This window comes from Nanorana parkeri, unplaced genomic scaffold (assembly GCF_000935625.1).
Source record: "Nanorana parkeri isolate BGI_ZX_2015 unplaced genomic scaffold, ASM93562v1 scaffold300, whole genome shotgun sequence".
Taxonomy (NCBI): Eukaryota; Metazoa; Chordata; class Amphibia; order Anura; family Dicroglossidae; genus Nanorana; species Nanorana parkeri.
In genome coordinates this window covers 453,515-473,919 of record NW_017306568.1, presented here as the reverse complement: position 1 = coordinate 473,919, position 20,405 = coordinate 453,515, and the positions used below count along the sequence as shown (strand labels likewise).

The following is a 20,405-nucleotide window of genomic DNA, read 5'->3' as shown; positions in this document are numbered from 1 at the left end:
AATTGCTTTAGTCTTATTAAAGCTGAAACTACCCTGTTCTTGGGGTGACATAAAATCCCAGCCAAGAAAACCTGCCAAAGATTCCTATATGTAGTTGAAATGACTCTACACAAGGTTAAATGGATTTGCATTGTCATTTCAGATCTGAGTGATCAGCTGCTGGAAGTGGTGGGATTGGAAGGTGCGATGGAGATGGGTCAGATCTACACAGGGCTGAAGAGTGCCGGAAGAAGACTTGCACAGTGCTCATCTGTGGTTATACGGTAATAATAATTTCACGCTGTTAAATTGACAGATTAATCAGTAATCGCTACTGATTGCTTCTAACAGAGTACCCACCGCTGAGAGGCAATTTGCACAGTGCTTCTCTGAGGTTATATGGCTTCAATGCAAAACAGATAAAGAGACTTTCAGAAGATGCTCTATAGGACACATATACAGTACAAATAACCTTCCTGAAAAGGAGAAAGGTCTTCTGAGTAATGTCATTGTACATGGCAGTTTAGTTGGTAAATGATCCATCCACAGATGTTTAGAAGAACGCTGGCCTACAGAGAGTATGGACAGACATTTCAGACTATCAGAGCTCATCGGTGTAGGAGAGACCTTACTGGAGTGGGAACTACAATGTATACAAATATCCCTTTCATCTGCCCTAATGACTATAACAGCCTCCACGCTTCTGGGAAGGCTTTCAACAAGGTTTTGGAGTATGTCTGTAGGTATTTGTTCCATTAAACCAAAAGAACATTTGTGAGGTCAGGTACTGATGTTGGATGAGAGGACCTAACTTGCAGTTGGCGTTCCAATTCATGCCAAAGGTGTTCAGTACGGGTTGAGGTCAGGACGCTAACAGGCCACTCAGGTTCCTTCACACCAAACTGGGCAGACCATGTCTTTAAGGGGCTGCCTTTGTCCACATGTACACAGTCATGCTGGAGCAGAAAAGGGTCCCAAACTATTCCTAGGAGGCTGGAAACACACAATTGTCTAAAATGTCTTTGTATGCTGTCTCTTTAAAGGAGAACTATGAGGTGAGTGATTTTCACTCAACCTCATAGTTCGAGCCGACGTGTGACAATGAAACTGTCACACGTCGGCTGAATAGATCGGGAGGTGAGAGAATACATACCGTCGCTCGCTCACTTCTCGATCATCTCCCTGTAGAGAGCCATGAGTGTCACTCAAGGCTCCCTGCAGGGATTCTCCCCTCCCCGCTCTGATCCTCCAGCGCTGACTGGTCGAACGGACAGGGGAGGGGGCAGGTACAACTGGCTCTGCCTCTAGATAGGCAGCGCCAGCTGTCAGTCACGCAGCTGGGTGGATCTCGACAGTAATGTCGGTATCCATCCAGGCTGCGGTGGTCTTAGTATACCGCGAGCTGTAGCTGGCTATATACTCAGCTTTTGGTCACAGTAGGACGCTAGTATATGTCCTCCCGTGACCCTTAGGAGAACTATGGGGGAAAACACTTACCCCATAGTTCTCCTTTAATGGTAATCTTCACCATGAACACATGAACTCATTTGAAGGGGTTTCCACATGCTTTTGACCATATAGTGTAGATTTCCAAACCTGGGCAACTTGAAACAGTTCCAAGTAGTCACCGCCTTGAAGCCACTTGGAGGAACGATTTAAAATACTGTCTGGCAAGGCACCAACCACAGGTTTTACATTATCTGTATACGAGCTGGCAACCAGTTCAACTTCTAGTTTAGTAAAGTGAAATGTTTAACTGTTACCTTTTATTTTAATTTTTTTATTAAAGGACCAGCAAGTCACTTCCCATGCAAATAGATGGAGAACCTTGGATGCAGACACCATGCACAGTGAGTAATTACTATTGTTATTTGTGGGATATATCTGCAAACAAATTATACTAAAGATTTTACACCAGGACAAAACCTCAGTCCAGGAAGTGGGGGGAAATTTCCAGAGAAGTCACAGACAGCAATAAAAAGCTTAGAGAGGTTATTTTTTTTTTCCATTTAAAATTTTTGTTTTATTGAACAAATTAAACAAAGAAAGTACATACAATGTGATCAAACATATCACATCCCAAAAGAAAAAGAAAAACGACAAATAAACAACATATCACTTTACATCTTCAAGTGAGCAACCTCCTAACTATGAGGTTGTTTGGTTAGGTCACTAGACATTGCAGGCAGGTACTCACAATTGGCAATTCCAGCGTAATCTAGTCTCATTACTATGCAATAATAACATCTGGCATATCACACAGGACATTCGGGAGGATATGTAGGTTTGGAAGTATGAGCGATCTTTCAGGACAATGGCCTGTGATCAGCTGGTTATGAACTCGGCCTACAGTAATTCTCCTGACATAAGGCAAATAACAACAAAACATTTTTTGGTGCAACCTAAACAAAACGAGACAAAGGTCGTAGAGAGGTATAGAGAAAGTGGAGGCGAAAAAAAAAAAACCCCTAGGAGGAGGAGTCTCCAGCGGTGAAACCCCCAGGTGCTCCAGATCGAGCAGGGGCTAGTGGCGTCTTGGAGGGAGATCCTAAAGTGCACCGGCCGGAGCACCCACCCGTGGGGCGTGCCATTCCCCCTCCGCAAAAGGGGAATCAGTAAGATGTATTATGTTATCAGCGTGTGTGTCAGTCGTCTAGTCAGGTTTCTACATGAGTTCCTTGTATGTTTTCCCCTGGCAAAAATGGGTCCATCAGTGGTAAGGTCACAACCTATCCTAGAAGTGCTGGGGTACAGTAGGTGAAGCGCCTGTTGCAACTGGCAACAGGTGCCAGGTGCAAGACGTCACTCTTTGGGGGGTGGCTTGAACGAGGGTGGGGGAGGAAATCCTACCAATCAAATGAGACAGTGGATAAGGTTCTAAGCGGTAAATCGGGTAAAGTTTTGCCAATTACCAGGGTAGGGCTTGGGCTATACCCGAGACCCAACAAGGGAGGCAGTGAGGGATCTACAACAGACATGCATTGCTAAACTTAACAGAGGCCCCCGATTGCTGGTGGGGCTGTTCGTATTATACAAGTGAAGGGGCCCTGGGAGTCGACGTCCTAAATTGGACCTCAGACCCACATCGCCCCGTCAAGTGGCCATGGTCATGTCTCCCAGGCACAATCATAACATCGCCTAGTAAAGACGAGCATACTCCTGGTATAGTGAAGAAGGCCGGCATGGTGAAGACACCGTTGCAGTTGGTATAGCGGTTTCACAGTTAGGTAGCCCTGTGGAGGTGCAAGGAGGTGTCAGATACACTGTAAGCCGGTATGCCTGTCCTTTACGAGGAAAGTCGTGCCGTCTACACAGTTGGAACATTGCTAGTCCCACTAATACGGTATACACCGGGGCGGGTATGGTGTGTAAAGATGTGGAAGCATCAGTGTCGATACTTAGCTCATTGCCTCAGCCCCGGAGGACTTCGTGGGAAGGAGTCATTGCTGCTGGAATCCCCAGCCGGGTTTCCTGCCCTAGGAAGGGCTTTCTGCTTCTTCTGCCTGCGTGGGTTGGAGGAGCCTGGATGATTTTGCTCTTTGCGGTCACGGGCATGTTCTGCGATTGCCGGAACCAGCGAGGGCCGCGGGTTGGTTGGGGAAGAGTACAGGTCCGAGTACCAGTCCGAGATGATGACTTCAGGCAGGTCCAGTCTGGCGCAGAAGTCGGTGATGTCTTCAGGTAGGCGCAGGGTAGCTGTGTTGCCTCTGTGGGTGGCTGTAAGGCTGAAAGGGAAACGCCACCTGTAGATGATGTTGCGATCCCTGAGGCAGTCCAGTAAAGGTCGTAGTGCTCGGCGTTGTTGCAATGTAATGGCAGAGAGATCCTGGAATAATTTCACTTCCCTACCATCCAGGAAGACGGAACCTCTTTGTCTGGCCTTTAGCAGGATCTCCTCTTTCAGGGGGAAGCTCTGGAGGCAGCAGATGATATCTCGGGGTGTCTCTTCCTGCGGTGCTCGGGGTTTCAAGGCTCTGTGCGCTCTCACCAAGTCTATGGGCGATTCGGCTGGGCGGTCTAGCAGGTCATTAAAGATGGTCATGAGGACGGTGGGGATTGCCTCAGGCATGTAGGTCTCCAACACCCCTCGAACTCTAATGTTAGACCTCCTCCCTCTATTATCCAGGTCCTCCAGGTGGCGTCTCATCTCGATCAGGCTGCGGACCGTGTGGTCTTGCTGGGAGTGAATGGCCCGAATCGCCTCACTCTGCTTGCGGCCCGTATGTTCCACCGCTTGGATGCGACAGCCCAGGTCCTGCAGATCCTTCCGCAGCTCCGACACCGCAGAGCAGAGGGCCTCCTTGATATCAGAGGCCACGGAGTGGAGCTCTGCTCGGGTTTGCAGATGCTGGAGGTAAGAGGAGGGGTGGGAGTCTGGCGGTTCGGTGCCCGAAATGGAAGCAGGCATGTGAGGGGACACGGCGGTGGAAGGTCCCGCGGCCATCTTGGGAGGCCTCTCTCCGGTGGCGGAAGGCCGCTGTGTGCGGAAAATGTCCGGTATTTGCCCACTCAGCTGCGTGGTATGAGGCAGGGGTTCGAAGGTTGCAGTCTGCTGTTGCCCAATCTTCACCATCCTGGGTGGAAGAACGCGAATGGAGCTTCGTTTAGATCTCAGGTAGCCGGAGCTCAGTTAGTGTGGGGCCATTCTCCTCGAGGTGCAGGCCACGCCCCCCAGCTTAGAGAGGTTATAGCCCATTCTCAGTAATTTTAAGTAACTGAAAGGTGTACTGTAAGCAGTCCAAAATGCGAGGGACAATACAACTCCATCGGTGGTTCGTTGAGCAGTAAAATATTAGAACTATAACAATACCCCAAACCACAATTGAATGCTCGAATATTTACTCTTATTGAAATTGAGCCTTGCCCTGTATTGGTGCTCAATCTACATTTTGACATGTCTCTTCATTAAAATATTCGGGCAACCCTCAAATGCGAGGCACTCCATCACGTATAAAGCGACTAGCTTCCTGATCGCCGTCCCTGGCAAGTACACAACATCCTCACTGAGGTTTTTTTTTTTTTTTTAGTAAAGCCCAATGGTGCCTTCAGTGTAAATCATCTGAGTACATTCCAGGTCCACCAAAACAAAAGTCTTACAGTGAGTTTGAGAAAGCAGCCACAGCCTGAGTAGAAAAGCCTGTCAGCATGCTGTAGTAAAGAATCCTTACCCTCCCTTTGTAGACAGTGGTCTCTTTGCAGAGGTCTGACAAGCTGCCGGCTGAGTCAGACTTATAGATGTGCATTTTACAGGGAGCATGAACTTTGCTGATTGGAGAGTTCTTATTCTGTCTCAGCAGGGGGCATGCTGGACCTTTGCAGAGAGACCACATCTTTCACACAGAGAACAAGGGTCTTTACCTGCAGCGTGCTAGCAGGAGACAGGCTTTTCTACTCAGGCTGTGGCTGCTTTCTAAAGAAACGAACTTATAGGGCCCATTCACATTGGATCTGTTGCGTTGTGATATGTTTTTCAACGAATGCTAACGGAAGGGCACCGAAAAATGAATGGGTGTGAATGGGACTAGTTCACACCGCGTTGTTCCGTTGCGTTATGTTACGCTAAAAAAAAGATAGAACATGCAGTATAATTTTTCAGCACAACATAACACAATGGATCCGGTGTGAACTAGCCCCATTCACACCCATTCATTTTTCAGTGCCCTTCTGTTAGCATCCCTTGAAAAACAGATCACAATGCAACAGATGGGAAGGAAATTGAACGGTACAATTGCAAGTCATCGGACCCTCCTATTTGCTGTGAATGCACCTTAAGACTTTGCACACCTTTTGTTTTGACGCACCTGGGATGTACTGTATGTTGCTGATTTACGGTGCACACCAAAATCGGAAGGAAATCCGATTGACTTGCAATTGTACTTTCCAGTGTCCTTCCCATCTGTTGTATTGCAATCTGCTTTTCAACGGATATAAAATGGAAGGGCACCAAAAAATGAATGGGTGTGAATGGGGCTAGTTCACACCGGATCCGTTGCGTTATGTTGTGCTGATACAAAGGAGTGCATGTTCTGCTTTTTTCTCACCGTAACGTAATGCAATGGAACGGAGTGGTGTGAACATGCCCCATTTATTTTTCGTTGCCCCTCTATTAGCATTTGTTGGGAAATGTAGCGGACCGCAACATGGATCTGGTGTGAATGGGCCCAGACTGAAATTAAGTCAGGCTTTAAAAATCTAGCACCTTCTAAAAACACTCTGATTTCAATGTTAATACTTAAAATAAAGATTTTAGTACATAAAATACATTTTATGTACTTTAATATTTCGGATCAATATTTTAATTATTGATCCGAAATATATCAATGCCATGATTACCATTCTCCTAGATCTAGTTTCTCCAGATTGGCAGCTATCTACAGATGTATCTCCTGTCCTGCATAAATGAATGGTGATTTGGTAATTACAGTTTATCAAAGTCACAAAAATCACTTCTCTCCACCACTTACCTTCCAGCGAAGTCTAGCTCCCAGAAAGTGTTGGTATAAATTATAGCTAGGCTGTATTGCTAGTTTCACGTTTCCCCGCAAGCACTTTGCGTGATTGTTCAGTTATTTACTGCATAAAATATGAATTTTTGGATAATGGACGTTTCTTCATCGCTTCCCTTTACAAAAAAAAAGGAGGATTTTAAGTAGAAAGTAAATAAGCTCCGTATTTCACAAACTAATACTAACACTCGGCTTTGTATCTCTATGGCCTTATCAACAGGTATTTGTGTAACTCTCTAACAGCCTGCCTTTAAATATTAATTCTATTTCATTATCCCTTATCCAAGAGACTGCATGTGGAGCTGCCCAAGAGCCTAGATCATTTGAGTTAAGACAACACGATACAGATCTCCAGAAGAAATCATTTTGGCAGTTGATTTTATTTCAGCATCCCTCTCTGTGATTGTGCTGATGCTTTAAGTCCAGCGTTAGGAGCTTGCAGTTGGTGATTTCTGGCAAAGAGCTCCCATCATAGATAGTGATGCCCAACCACCAACAATCTTCTTACACTAACCCTCCCTGTAATCCCAACTCTAACCCGCCCTGTAACTCTAACCTTAAAATGAACCCTCCTTTAATCCTTACACCAACCCTTATGCCAGTCCTAACACTAAACCTCCCCTTTAACCTAACAGTAATCTTTTCTGTAACCATAACACTAACCCTCACACCAACCCTCCCCTTAACCATAACAAAAACCCTCCCTGTACCCTAATACTAACCCTTCCTGTAGCCCCAACATTAACCTTCCTTATTGTAACCCTAACACTAACCCTCCCTGCAACCCTACCACTATACCTCCCTGTAATCTTAACATTAACCCTGCCTATAACCCTTATACTAATCCTGCCTTTGATCCTACCACCAAACCTCCAACTGACCCAACCTTTATGCCTAACAATAACCGTAATAATCACCCTCTCTAAAAACCCTAACACTAAGCAACTAACTTTTTACCTTCCCTGTAACACTAACACTAACCCTTTCCTTAAAGAGACCCTATCCCAAGAGTATCCCGGTAGCCCTAACACTAACCCTCCCTGTAACCCTAACACTATACTTCCGTGTAATTCTATCATTAACCCTCCTTATAACCTTTGTACTAAACCTCCCTTCAATCGTAACACCGAAGCTCCCACTGCCCCACCCTTTATGCCTAACACTAACCCTAATACTAACTCTCTCTGTAACCCTAACACTAACTCTCCCTTATACTCTCTGTAGCTCTAACTCAGGGATGGCCAAACTGCTGCCCTCCAGCTGTGGTGGAACTACCAATCCCATGAGGCTTTGCAAGATTCTCACAGCCACAGATATGACTCCCGGAGAGAGATGCTTCATGGGATTTGTAGTTTCACCACAGCTGGAGGGCCGGAGTTTGGCCATCCCTGCTCTAACACGAACCCTTTCCTTGAAGAGATCGTATCCTCACATTATTCATTTAAAGAAGACCTTATATAATTGCTTCAAACTTTCTTGAAAAGCTTCCCTTGAGCTTGTGGTCAATAAATCTGGAACTTCTGCTGGGCGTCACCATCTTGAGATTGACAGCAGTGGGTTTGGCAGCATAGAACATATGTAAAGATTGAAACATGTTCTGTTTTTGCTCTGATGTTAATATCAAGACCTGGGAACCTGGCTGAGCTGGAGATTTCCGGGGTGGGGGGGAGGTTTGGTGTTGGGGGATTTAGCAGTCAACTTTTAGATTGTAAGCCCTCATGGGCAGGGCCCTCCTTCCCATCTTGTCTTGAATTGTATTGTGATTGTAATGTCTTCCTTATATTGTAAAGCGCTGTGCAAACTGTTGGCGCCATGTAAATACTGTATAATAATAATAATTGTTCGGGCACAACAGGGAACACTCCACCTATCACCACCCGCTGACGCATTTCACTGGCTACTTGGCTTAATCATGGCGATTAAGTACCAGTGGGGGTGAAACATGTTGTTGTGACAATAGTTCTCTCCACACTGCCAAAATGCCGTAGAGTCTTGACCTGATGAAGTAGTCTGAGCAGCTATGAAAGTGTCATAGGTGTTCTATGATTAGAAAATTCTGTTTGACATAAAACAAATCTTGTCACCCCAAATTCTTCACTTTCCAACACAAAGTAATAGGAGTGCCTCGCAAAAGGGCTTTTTATTATTATAACCAAAATTCTGTGGCTGCTATGTTCACGGCGGCATGACCTCACAGCGGCATACTGAAGTGTACGCTTGTTGTGCCACGTGGTAACGCCCTTTGGGAATACAGGCTAAAAAATGTTGTAACAAATGCATATAGCTGAGCCAGAGGGGGGCAATTGTGGAGAGAAGAAGGGACAGAGGGACTTGTGTCTAGCTAAACAAGGGACATTTGGGAGAGCTGGGCTTTATGATGTGACTACGCCTGTTTGTTCATGAACGTCGCTTTTTATACCATGTGCATCAAAAATACATTTGTATTCCTGAACGGCTTTGAGTGCCTTCGACTGCATTTAAATGCAAAGCATTCATGGCACCCACATAATTTATTTCCTTTTTCACATTTCATACACGATGGGTTTTTAGCCAAAAAACACATTAGATCAGCTACTATCAAGGTAATCCGTTCACGCGCCAAGTTCACTCTTGGCAGCTGCGTGGAGCACAAACGGTGAAAAAAATGTATAACTGTTCTCCCTGCCGAGTGATACACAAACAACATTGTTATTCATAGTTACAGGTACTTGAATGTATTTTTAAAGTTAAAAGTAGATCTATGAGGTGAGTGACACAGAAGCTGTCACAGTTCGGCTCTATCGATCGGGAAGTGAGGAGAAGCATGCATGGATCTGCTCACCTCCCGATCATCTCCCTTCAGTGAGCGGTGGCTGTCAGTCACGGCTCCCCGCAGGGATTCAGCCTCCCCTTTCCGATCCTCCAGCGTTGAGTGGAGGAACGAACGGGGGAGGGGGTGGGCACAGCTGATTCTGCCTCTAGATAGGCAGAGCCAGCTCTCACTCACGCAGCTGGGTGGCTCTTGACAGTATTGTCGAGATCCGTCCCGGCTGCGGCGCTCACACAATCACTCACTAAACTTCCCTCTTCGTTCTGGGGCGGGAGGGGGCTTGGCGGTGCATTGAAGTCAATGGCACCGTTCCACTGCGAACGCAAAGAAATGCTGCATGCTCTATTTTTTGCATTTGCAGTGGACCGGAACGCAGGCAATGTTTTGCTACGCGTCCGGTCACAATGCGGGCGGGGGGTCGGTGTGGCTGCGGTGTCACTGGTGTCACTTCAATGCACCGCCACGCCCCTGCCCCAGAACGAAGGGGGAAATTTAGTGAGCAGTTGCTGTGCGTTCTAGCAGATACTGTTTTGGAACGTACTGCAATTGGTGTGAATAGGCCCTAAGTCCCAGAGGCGTCTCCCTATTCGTTCTGCCACCATTTTCTTAAAGACAGAAGGTGATGAGGAATCCAACATTTTACAGTTGTTGCCACAACAAGATGTGAGGGTGAACTTTCCTGGTGACAACTGTCTAAGAGAAAGATTTCCTCTCGCATCCTGTAACATCGGCAGGACAGGAAGTGAAGGTAATTCTCCCCAGTGGCAAACAGACAACAAAAATATACTCACAGGGGTTTTCTCCCCTCCTTCCTCCTAAAAGAAGTAGTTGGCTATACATGCATTTTAGTTCTTATATCTTAAATTCCCTTTCTTCACATTCACAATAAAATAATTTTATAGTAATTCACATTTTTACATTCTTGCCTTTCCATAGTTTCATGTTTTTTTATTTATTTAAAACATTTATAGTAGAATGGCAGACAGAGTGTCAGACGGTTATATAAATATGAACTTTAAAAAGTATTTAGATTTCCTTTAAAGTTTGAGCCAATTTGTCTCACTTGGAGAAAAAAAATAATTTCTGACCTCAAAATGACTGTCAGTGAAATCTCTGGGCCAACATCGTATTGTATTTTATAAGTGGAGGTAAATATTGTTTTTTCTTAAACATTTAATAATGTTGCAGGGGCGTCCCGAGGTTGGGTGACACCCGGAGCCTTAACCGAGTGTCACCCCGCCGAGACGTCACTGCGGCGCGTGCGCGATGACGTCATCGCGCGCAGCAGTATTCTGATACCTGCCGGCAGACATCTTGGTGATGGACGCCGGCAGAGAGAGGAGGGGACAGTCACACGGCAGGATAAGGTCCATGACCGAGCGCCCGACTTTTCAGAGGGGGGTGACACCAAAATGACTGTGAGTCACCCCCCTTGTGACGCCACTGTAATGTTGAAATGTTTGCAATGGATCTGCTTTTATCAGTTCATGTGGAAGAAGAGTCCACGGTTTCTCAGCTTATACAGTAAAGAAGTCTGCTAGTTTTTAAACTATCTTTCTGTTAGACATGTGCGAATCGTTTCGTTCCGAATCAAAATTCGCACCAATTGTCCTAAATTCGGACATTCGAAACACATCCAAATTTCCGAATCCGAATGTGTCCGAATCCGAATTTCTGTTTCTGAATTTCGGATCTCGTCCGAATTTTTCAAAAACTAAACTTAATGGGACATGTGACTTTTCTGGCCAATCAGATGTGTTTTTCGGTTTATTGCATCCGAATGGGTCTGAACACGAATTTCCGTTACGCCAACATGGGAGCCATATACAGTATATACATATAATACTAAAGTTGAGCCTTCTAGACCCGAAAAGCATTCAAATTTCTGAATTGCATTGGGGAGCTCCCAAATGCCATTTGGGTCTGGGAGCAGTGGCGTAACAATCGTCATAGCGACCCAGGCGGCCGCTATGGGGCCCAGCCAGGGCCGCCTGGGTCGCTATGGCATGTAGGGGTGCTGGCTGTCACTGACACAGCTCAGCCGCGGCGCATTTCCCCTCACAGCCACTGCGGAGCTGTGTCAGTGACACCCAGCCGCTGCGGCAGATGAGGGCGGTGTTCGGAATGAAGGAGGAGGCGGGGCCCGCCTAAGAGCAACTCCGCCTCCTCTTACATCACTGGCCAGTGCTAAGAGCAGGTGGGGCCAGTATGTGGGGCCAGTGATGTAAGAGGAGGCGGGGCCCTTCGATAGCAGAGGAGTTGGGGTCCAGGGACGGAACAGGAGGCGGGGCCCGGGGACGGAACAGGAGGCAGGGCCTGGCGACCACAGAGGCGACAGCGCTGGCAGGTAAGAGATCTCAGACGCTGCAGAGCCCCCTATAGAGAGTCAATGGTGGGCTCTGCAGGGTCACTCTCCGGTGGGCTCTGCAAGTGGCATAACTAGCAATCACGGGGCCCCATACAAAATTTTGCTATGGAGCCCTGTGATTTCTAGTTACGCCCCTGCCTGGGAGCCTCAGCTTTAGTAATATATGTATGTGGCTCCTAGACTCGAATGGGATCGGGAGCTCCCGAATGCATTTCAGAAATTCGGATCCCGAATACCTTTCGGGTCTTGGGAGATTCAGCTTTAGTATTGATATCTGTATCTGGTTTTCTGTGATATTCACAACGAATATTCATAAACTTATCTGAAACCAACGAAAATTCGGATTCCGTCAGAATCCGAAACCTGAACCGAAATTAATTTCGGATCCGAATCCCGAAATATCGGAACAGAATTTTTCTGCAGCTTACATGTCTACTTTCTGTCATCTCTAAGGGTGTCCTTTTATCTTTTAAAATTTTTGGGTGGCATTTTAAAAATGTTGGATTTGCCATCAATTTCTGTTTTATTGACAATGATCACCAGAAGAAATACAGAAGGTGAAATCTGCCCAGCAGGGACAGCTATTTATTTATTAGAGGTATTTATACAGTCCTGGACCGTCATGAACAAAAACAAGTAGCAGGCGCGATTGGTTATAGCTACCGCTGCTTTACCACTCATACTATCTTACAGTACATATGAGACAGATTAGTAACAGCCAATAGTGATTCAGGAGTGTCAAATGATTGCTCCCAAATCACTTTTATTGGCTGCCGTTAAAAACGGTACGTTTAACAGGACCGCTGTACCTCCCGGAACACCAAACTAGGGAAGACATCTGGGGCTCGGGGAGACATCTGGGGTCTAAAACACCCCAGATAGAACCTGTCACCTCCAAATGCTATCACAGAGGGGCTTGTTAGCAATAAAAACCTTTAACAGAGGTCCGAAAAACAATCACTCTCATCATTCACTGGCTATATAACTGTATAGAAATCCCCATACAAGTGAAAACTGATATAGCCACAGGCTTGATTGGCAGAGGCAGAGACATTGTGGGATTTGTAGTTACACCACAGTTGATGTTCTGAGGCTGACTACCTGTGCTATACAGAATATTTTTATATGTATGTTACCCCACAAACAAAAACATCATGTTTTGACGAAATTGCATACAAACCATTAATGAAAAATATATTACTCCATGTAGACAATAGACTGGTAAGATATTAGGCTGAACCTGCAAGTCCAAGTATAATGCACCACTTTAGAGCACAGTGCTCGGCTCGGTGCTTTAGAATGCTTTTACCATCAAATGTTACCAATGCGGGTAATTGTATTATTTGAAAGACATCTCTCCAGAGACTCCGAGAACTCAGTGTTCAGAAACAATATATTGTTTACGAACATAAAGCAAGCAAATAAATAATCATTCTAATCTATAAAAAAAATGTTTTCGCTTATGGAGGGACACAGGATTCAGATACAGTTGGGATATACTGCCACCTACAGGTGGAATTAGATACTGGGCAAACAAACAAAAACTTGGCATAATCCCGCCCTGTTCCAGTATGCCTCAGTTGTTTGCTGGTGTCTTTGGAGGATGGATATCTTTTCTCTATTATGACAAATGTAACTTTTTTTCTGCTAGCCATTTTTGCTTTTTGTTCAAGATTATTGTTACCATTTGGCCTGTTTTCTGCACCACATGTATTGACAAAGGTTCTGGCCCCTGTGTTACACTTCTAGGGCATCCTTGCTGTGGGCTATCTAGACAACCTCCTGCTGAGGGAACAGTTGGCACAAATCCTGACCAAAAATGCAGCATGGATGGTTCAGGCCATAAAAAAAAGTTTGGATGAATCTTGAAGCTTCAGAACTTTGCATTGGAGCGGACTCATAGCTTGGGGTATCTGGGTCTGTTTCTAGACACAGCTCAAGCCAGAGTTTTACTACCCCCAAAAAAGTCAAACTCTCTGCTACTCTTGCACTCTTGAGTCCAAGAGTCCAATAACTCTTTGCTTTTACATGTTATTGGGCTGATGGTAGGCTCATTGAGGCAGTCCCATTTGCCTAGTTTTACTCCAGACCCCTAAACTCAATATCCAGTCATTGTGGGACAAGTCAGTTCAGTCTGTACATCTCTGCCACCAAAGACCAGGTTGTTGCTGAGGAATCCAGCTCTGGAGTTGTGAAAACCCTTCCTTCCAATCTCTTGGAAGATTATTGCAATGAACTTGGGAGGAGTCCTAGACATGCTGAAAGGGCAGGGGTCTTGCGTGCTGGTGGAATCCCAGCTTCCAGTCTTGCTGTCATGCTGGATGTTCCAGTGGTTTGGTTGTCTCTTTAACACTGGACATCTTGACTATAGGGTCTACCGATCAGGATCCAGTTGTTCAATGCTACGGCAGTAGCGTACATCAAACATCAGGGAGGATTCAACAATCTTGCCCTGGCAAGTAAAGTAGAAAGATTCTGTTCTGGACAGAATTTCACATTCCAGCCTGGTCCACCAATCACATCCCAGGCATGGACAATTGGAAGACAGACTACCTCTGCCCGCACTGCCTGGACCATGGAGAATGATCCCTACGCCTGGAAGTGTTCCAGAACCGGTGTCACAGGTTGGGGAAGCCAGATGCGGACCTCTTGGCCTCCAGGCTCAAGAAAAAAAACTGAACAGATTTGTCTCTACCAGATCCTCTACCAGAAGCAGTGAATGCCTTGGTAGCTCGGAGAGATCAGTACAACCTGATTTACACCTTTCCTCACCTGAAACTCCTTCCTTTTCTGCTCTGCAGGATTGAGAGAAAGGGCATCCCAGTGATCCTCATAGCTCTTAATTTGCCCAGGAGAATACTGCATTCCGATATGGTCAGATTCCTTGCAAATGCTCCATGGGGTCTTCTTCTTGAAGCCCAGGTTTTAAGAAACTCTCTGACTTAGTGATCCAGACAATGTTAAATGTCCACTTCCTGGAAGATCTACCATTGCACATTGCAGGCATACCTCCCTTGGTGCAAGCAATGAAACTTTCATCCCAGAAAATACTCAGTGGAATAAATCCAGAACAGGATTTACTTTACAGTCAGGCCTGGGGTTCTGCACCTCGGTGGTTAGAAGGGGTTGCAGGCCCTATTCTTTCCTTCTGCCCCCCCCCCCCCCCTAACCACCCGGGGGCTTTACTTAAAATTGTCATCTGCATGGTCAGCCACTGGCGGAACTACCAGGGTTGAATGTGGGACCGGGCCCTAGCGTTCTGCCACATGGGTGGGGGCCCGGAAGGAAAGAAGAGGGCCAGCCCCCATTCATCGGCGCCTTGAAGCCTGGTCCTGGTATGCGCAGAGGCGCAGAGGGACATGTTAGATGGACGGGGAGGGCTATCTGGCGGCCCGCTCTCTTCCCTTTAGGATGTGCTCTCCCCTGCTTTCGCTCCGCCGGCTCCCTGTACGGAGAACACAGCCAGTTACCACCGCTGTCTGCTGCTTTGCCAAGATGATGACTGCCGCTGATGTCAGCGGAGGATGTGGCACTGACACTGTGGGAGGATGTGTTGTTACGGCTGAGAAGAGCAAAAAGCTGTGAGGTGGTGTTGGTGTGAGGGAAGGTGCCTCCTTGTGTGTGACAAATTCATCTATAGCAGCCCAACACTGTTCAGCTGATATAAGTTATACCAGTTAAGCAGTGCTGGGCTGCTGTAGATGAATTTGTCACACACAAGAAGGCACCTTGCACTATCACTGGCAGAACTACCAGGGTCGCAGTGGTCACATGTGCGACCAGGTCCTTGCATTCCACCACTTGGGGGGACCTGGAAAGGAAGAAATGGGCCCTCTAACCGCCGAGGAGGGTGGTGGTGGTGGTGGGGCCTTCATGGTTTCTTGGACCGGGGCCCAGGTCAAGATGACAGCTTTAGATCGGACCATAGATGTTTTTTTTTGTAAAGGAGGCAGACACTTTGGAGGCTTTAAGCCTCTATATCATTTTAAGTGACTGACAGGTCCTCTTTAATGGTTCCTCAGGTGATTTGCATTCCTGAGCTATAATAAATCAAACAAGTTGAAGTCATTTTATTTAAATCTACTCCAAGAAACAGGTTTCTTTTACTCTTTCATCATCTGAGATATACTTCTGTGCGTCAGGATCGAGAGCCTATTAATTAGTTGTAGAGGGATTCTATCACTCCTCACCCAGAGAAATCTTCTGACATAAAATATATTTATGGTCTTGTCTGATAGCTGAACAAGATATTAATAGTTTAGGTGCCCATACACTGCACGATAATCGTATGCGATCTGTTTTTCGTACGATAATCGAGCAGTGTGAACGGAGACGTACGACCGTTTCTACTGTACGGTCGCACGTCTTCTGTCGAACCAGCATGTTCCAAAACCAGCCGGGAATCGTACGATTCTCGGCTGGTTAGAACGGTGCTCGGAAGATAAATGCTGAACGGGCCGGTGTGCGCACGCGCACACTGCCCGTTCAGCATTGCGGTCATCGGAAGCCCGCCCCTCAGGGGGGCGGGCTTGCGATGATCGAGAGTGCGATCTGCCTGTCCAAGATAGGCAGATCGTACGTTTTTTTAATCCCTTTACAACCATCGCAAGACTAAAGTCTTGCGATGGTTGTAGAGTGTATGGCCACCTTAATACTGATGAATCTTCAAACTCCCTAATTGAATGCATGCTTAACTTTAAAGCTGAACTCCGACCTTACCTTCAGTCTTGCACAGTTGTAGTGACTCCTCTCCTGGACTGAAATGACTTACTCTGCTTGCACTGCACACTGTGAGCTTCTTACAATGTGCATTAGAAGCTGCAGCAAGTCAGATGCAGCCTGCTACATATCCTGGAGGACATACATCATCATCTACAGCTTTCCTCCCCAGCCTGATTGCCCCTGCCCCTTTCATTCATTGGAATTAAGTTATTTCAGTCATGGAGGCTCAGCATCACTTGCGGACGTTTCCTATGGTGCTCTGCATGCCAATGCAGCCTGCCTAGGAACACCCACTTCTCCAGACTGACATCCACCCAACATTTTAAAATTGCATAACTACTCCCAAGGGCCAGCCTACTGCTTGCATCAAGACCGAGGGCTCTTGAGAGGAGTACTGTGATTTTTTTCTGGGAAGCTATGTACAGCACCCTGCTGGCCCCTCCCACCAGCCGTGATCTGCCCGCATTACAAAGAGAAGTACAAAGACCCAATGATGACGTCTCCGGGACTAAAATAAGGTGTGTAATGGAAACAGAAAAGTTTTACTTAAAAATCTAATTTGCATGTTGATGAGGGGGAAGGGAGGAACCGGGAAAGGTAAAAAAAATAAGCAGATTAAAGTTCAGCATTAAAGCCCCCTCACTCACTGACATATCAACATGGATGTCACACCACTTCCTCAAACTCAACCGGTCCAAAGCTGAGCTTCTAATATTTCCTCCTCCCCTGACTTCCCCACTACGATCAACCCTTCCCGTAATGCCAGGGTGCTCGCTGTAATCCTTGACTCTGAGCTCTCCTTTCAGCCCCACATCCAATCACTATCCAAATCTTGCCGACTCAACCTCCGTAACAGTTCCAAAATTCGCCCTTTTTTAACAAATTTATTCCCTTGTAATCTCTTTCATCGATTATTATAACTCCCTCCTTGTTGGCCTACCATTAAAAAGGCTTTCCCCCCTTCAGTCTATTATGAACGCTGCTGCCAGACTCATCCACCTTACCAGCTGTTCAGTGTCTGGAACCCTCCTTTGCCAATCCTACCCTGGCCCCTACTTACCCAATGAATACATTTATAAATGCAACATACAAAGCCATGTACAGCTCTGCCTCCGGCTGCATCACCAACTTCATCTCAAAATATCATCCAAACCGTCCACTCTGATCTTCCCAAGACCTCCTGCTCTCTAGCTCCCTTGTTACCTCCTCGCATGCTCCAGGACCTCTCCAGTGTCACCTATTCTCTGGAACTCCCTACCCCAATCTGTCCGCTTATTTCCTACACTATCCACCTTTAGGCAATCTTTGAAAACTCATCTCTTCAGGACAGAGGCATCCCCAGGTCGGGTGTTACCCGGTGTGGCCACCGAGTGTCACCCGCATGGACGTCATGGCGGGGTAAGGTATGCCACTGGTTCCCCTCCTCTCTTGTGCAGTTGTCGGGTTCTTGGTCCACAGCCGAGTGCCCAATTTTTCAGAGGGGATGACACCAAAATGACTGTCAGTCATTTTGGTGTTACTTCCTCTGATAGTGTCACCAGTTGTAGGCTGCACCCCACTTTACCTCCCTTGTGACGCCACTGCTTATAATAATTAGGAATGCACCGATAGCGGTTTTCTGTACAAGTACCGATATTTTGCTTTCAGTACTCGCCGATACCGAGTACCGATACTGGTGCTTCCGCTGGCATGGAGCTGGCTTCTTGGGCAATCAGGAAACCGGGTGGCAGGTAATGACATGCCGTCCGGCTTCCTGATTGTCTGGGAAGCTGGCTCAAATGTTGTTTGGCCTGCTCGATTATGATTGGCCGGGAAACCGGCTTCACAGCCAATCAGCATTGAGCTGGCTGTTCGGCCAGCTCGATGCTGACTGACCGGGAAGCCAGCTTCCCTGCCAATCAGCAGGGAACTGGCTGCTGGGTCGGCTCGATGCTGATTGGCCAGGAAGCCGGCTTCCCAGCAAATCAGCATCAAACCGGCTTCCCAGTCAATCAGGAGGTTGGGAGGAGGTCATTGCTTGCCACCCGGCTTCCTGATTGCCCTGGAAGCCGGCTCTATGTTCCCTACGGCACTGCCGGTGTGAGGAAATCTTCCCCTGACTGGAAATTCCAGTATCGGGCTAGGTATCGGAGCATTTGGGCGAGTACAGGTACTTGCCCAAATACTCGGTATCGCCATCGATATCCATACGAGTATCGGTATCGGCGCATTCCTAATAATAACTGTCCTTTTACTCCTTCCATCAGCTGATCCCACACAATTACTACCTTTTGTATCACTTGCCCCTCCTTCTAGATTGTAAGCTCTCAGGAGCAGGACCCTCCTAACCCTCCTGTATTCAAATTGTATTGGAACTGTACTGTCTCCCTCCATTATGTAAAGCGCCTCCGCAAACTGTTGGCGCTATAAAAATCCGGTATAATAATATAAGAATAATAATAATAAAAAACAAGAGAAATCCTAGCTATTCGCTGCTAAATCTTTGCGTCTTTATTTGGAGCGCAGCAACCCGGAGCGTAACTTTTGGGCGATCCCGCTTCTGCATTCTCTAATTAAGTTTGTTTACCTAGGCGTAATTTCTTCCAATTTTACAGCCATCAATATTTTTGCGTGGAAGTGACAACACAATTTACTGCTTGCTTGCTCCCGGCGTGTGCAAAACGGTGCGACTTAGGTATAGAACGCCGGAGCCTTTTCTATCTGCGACTGCTAAGAGCAGGGCTTATACCTGTGAGTAATTTCTAATTAATTTGGGATAATTATGAGTAAAAAAAAAAAATGCACATTTTAATTAAGCTTAAAATAATCCAAACTGTCACTTCCTGCTATCTGTGGAATATATTGCTTCTACCGTCTGACACTGAAGGCTTCCAGGCTGGAGCGCGACAGTTTTATTAATGTAAGGTCTCAGTGATACCGCTCGGAACACAACATGCAAAAATAGTATGAATCATTTACATAATGTTTCCAGCTCTGTCATCTCCACTCTGTGTTAAGGATTAATGATAGTGTCGGCACTTTTCTCCGGTGTACCTGAGCTAACTGGAAAGAGAGTTTTTGCAGAATTCTAGCGGCCATGAAGGCCCAGTAATTGCATGAGATGCTCCCGATTTTGAGCGTAGAATGTCAGATATCAGACTGTCTTTGACTACCTGGGAGCTGATGACTAATACCTCTAAGGGTCAGAGATGCTTCATGGGGGATTGTCAAACTCGCCAGAATATCTTCCTTTGATGGGGGGGTGGGGGGGGGTGGGCAATAATTTCCGTTGCTGTGGAGGAGAGTGAAGATCAGAATATGTTGGTTGTATAAGCAGCCATGCAACTTGTTAGACAATTTACTGTCATTTCCCCTTGGTTGGGGAATGTCTGCAGTCTCTGATCATCTCCTGTTTTATTTCTGCAGTCTCTGGCCATTTACTTTAGCATGTTTCCAGTCTTTGAGCATCTCCTGCAGTATTCCCCTGGTCTCTGAACATGTCCTGTAGTATGTCCAGAGCCTTTGACCATGAACTGTACAATGTCTGCAGTCCCAGATCATCTCTTGTAGTATTTCTACTTCTCTTACCATTTACTTTAGCGTGTCCCTAATCTCTGACCATTTCCTGTAGCATGTCTCCAGTCTCTGACCATCTCCTGCAGTATTCCCCAAGTCTCTGACCATGTCCTGTAGTCTGTCCCGAGTCTTTGACCATGAACTGTACAATGTCTGCAGTCTCAGATCATCTCCTGTAGTATTTCTACATCTCTGACCATTTACTTTAGCATATCCCCAATCTCAGACCATCTCCTGTAGCATGTCTCCAGTCTCTGACCATCTCCTGCAGTATGTCTCTAGTCTCTTGGCCAGATGGAGCAAGGAGATCACACTTGGGTCTGGCACTGTTGAGAGCAAGTGCCAGACCCAAGTGACCCAAGTGTATCTCAGCTGCCTCCTGAAGGAAACCCAAGTGGCCCAAGTGTATCTCAGCTGCCTCCTGAAGGAAACCCAAGTGGCCCAAGTGTATCTCAGCTTGCCTCCT

At 46.5% G+C, this 20,405-nt stretch overlaps 1 protein-coding gene across 1 annotated transcript in view; it reads left to right on the top strand.

The window, feature by feature from the left end:
- DGKB (diacylglycerol kinase beta) overlaps positions 1 to 20,405 on the top strand; it is a 374,677-nt gene that overhangs the window by 343,526 nt on the left and 10,746 nt on the right. Inside the window, exons 26-27 of the mRNA XM_018557729.1 lie at positions 143 to 263; positions 1,769 to 1,829. Coding sequence (XP_018413231.1) covers positions 143 to 263; positions 1,769 to 1,829 — 182 coding nt within the window. The remainder of the gene's footprint in view (positions 1 to 142; positions 264 to 1,768; positions 1,830 to 20,405) is intronic.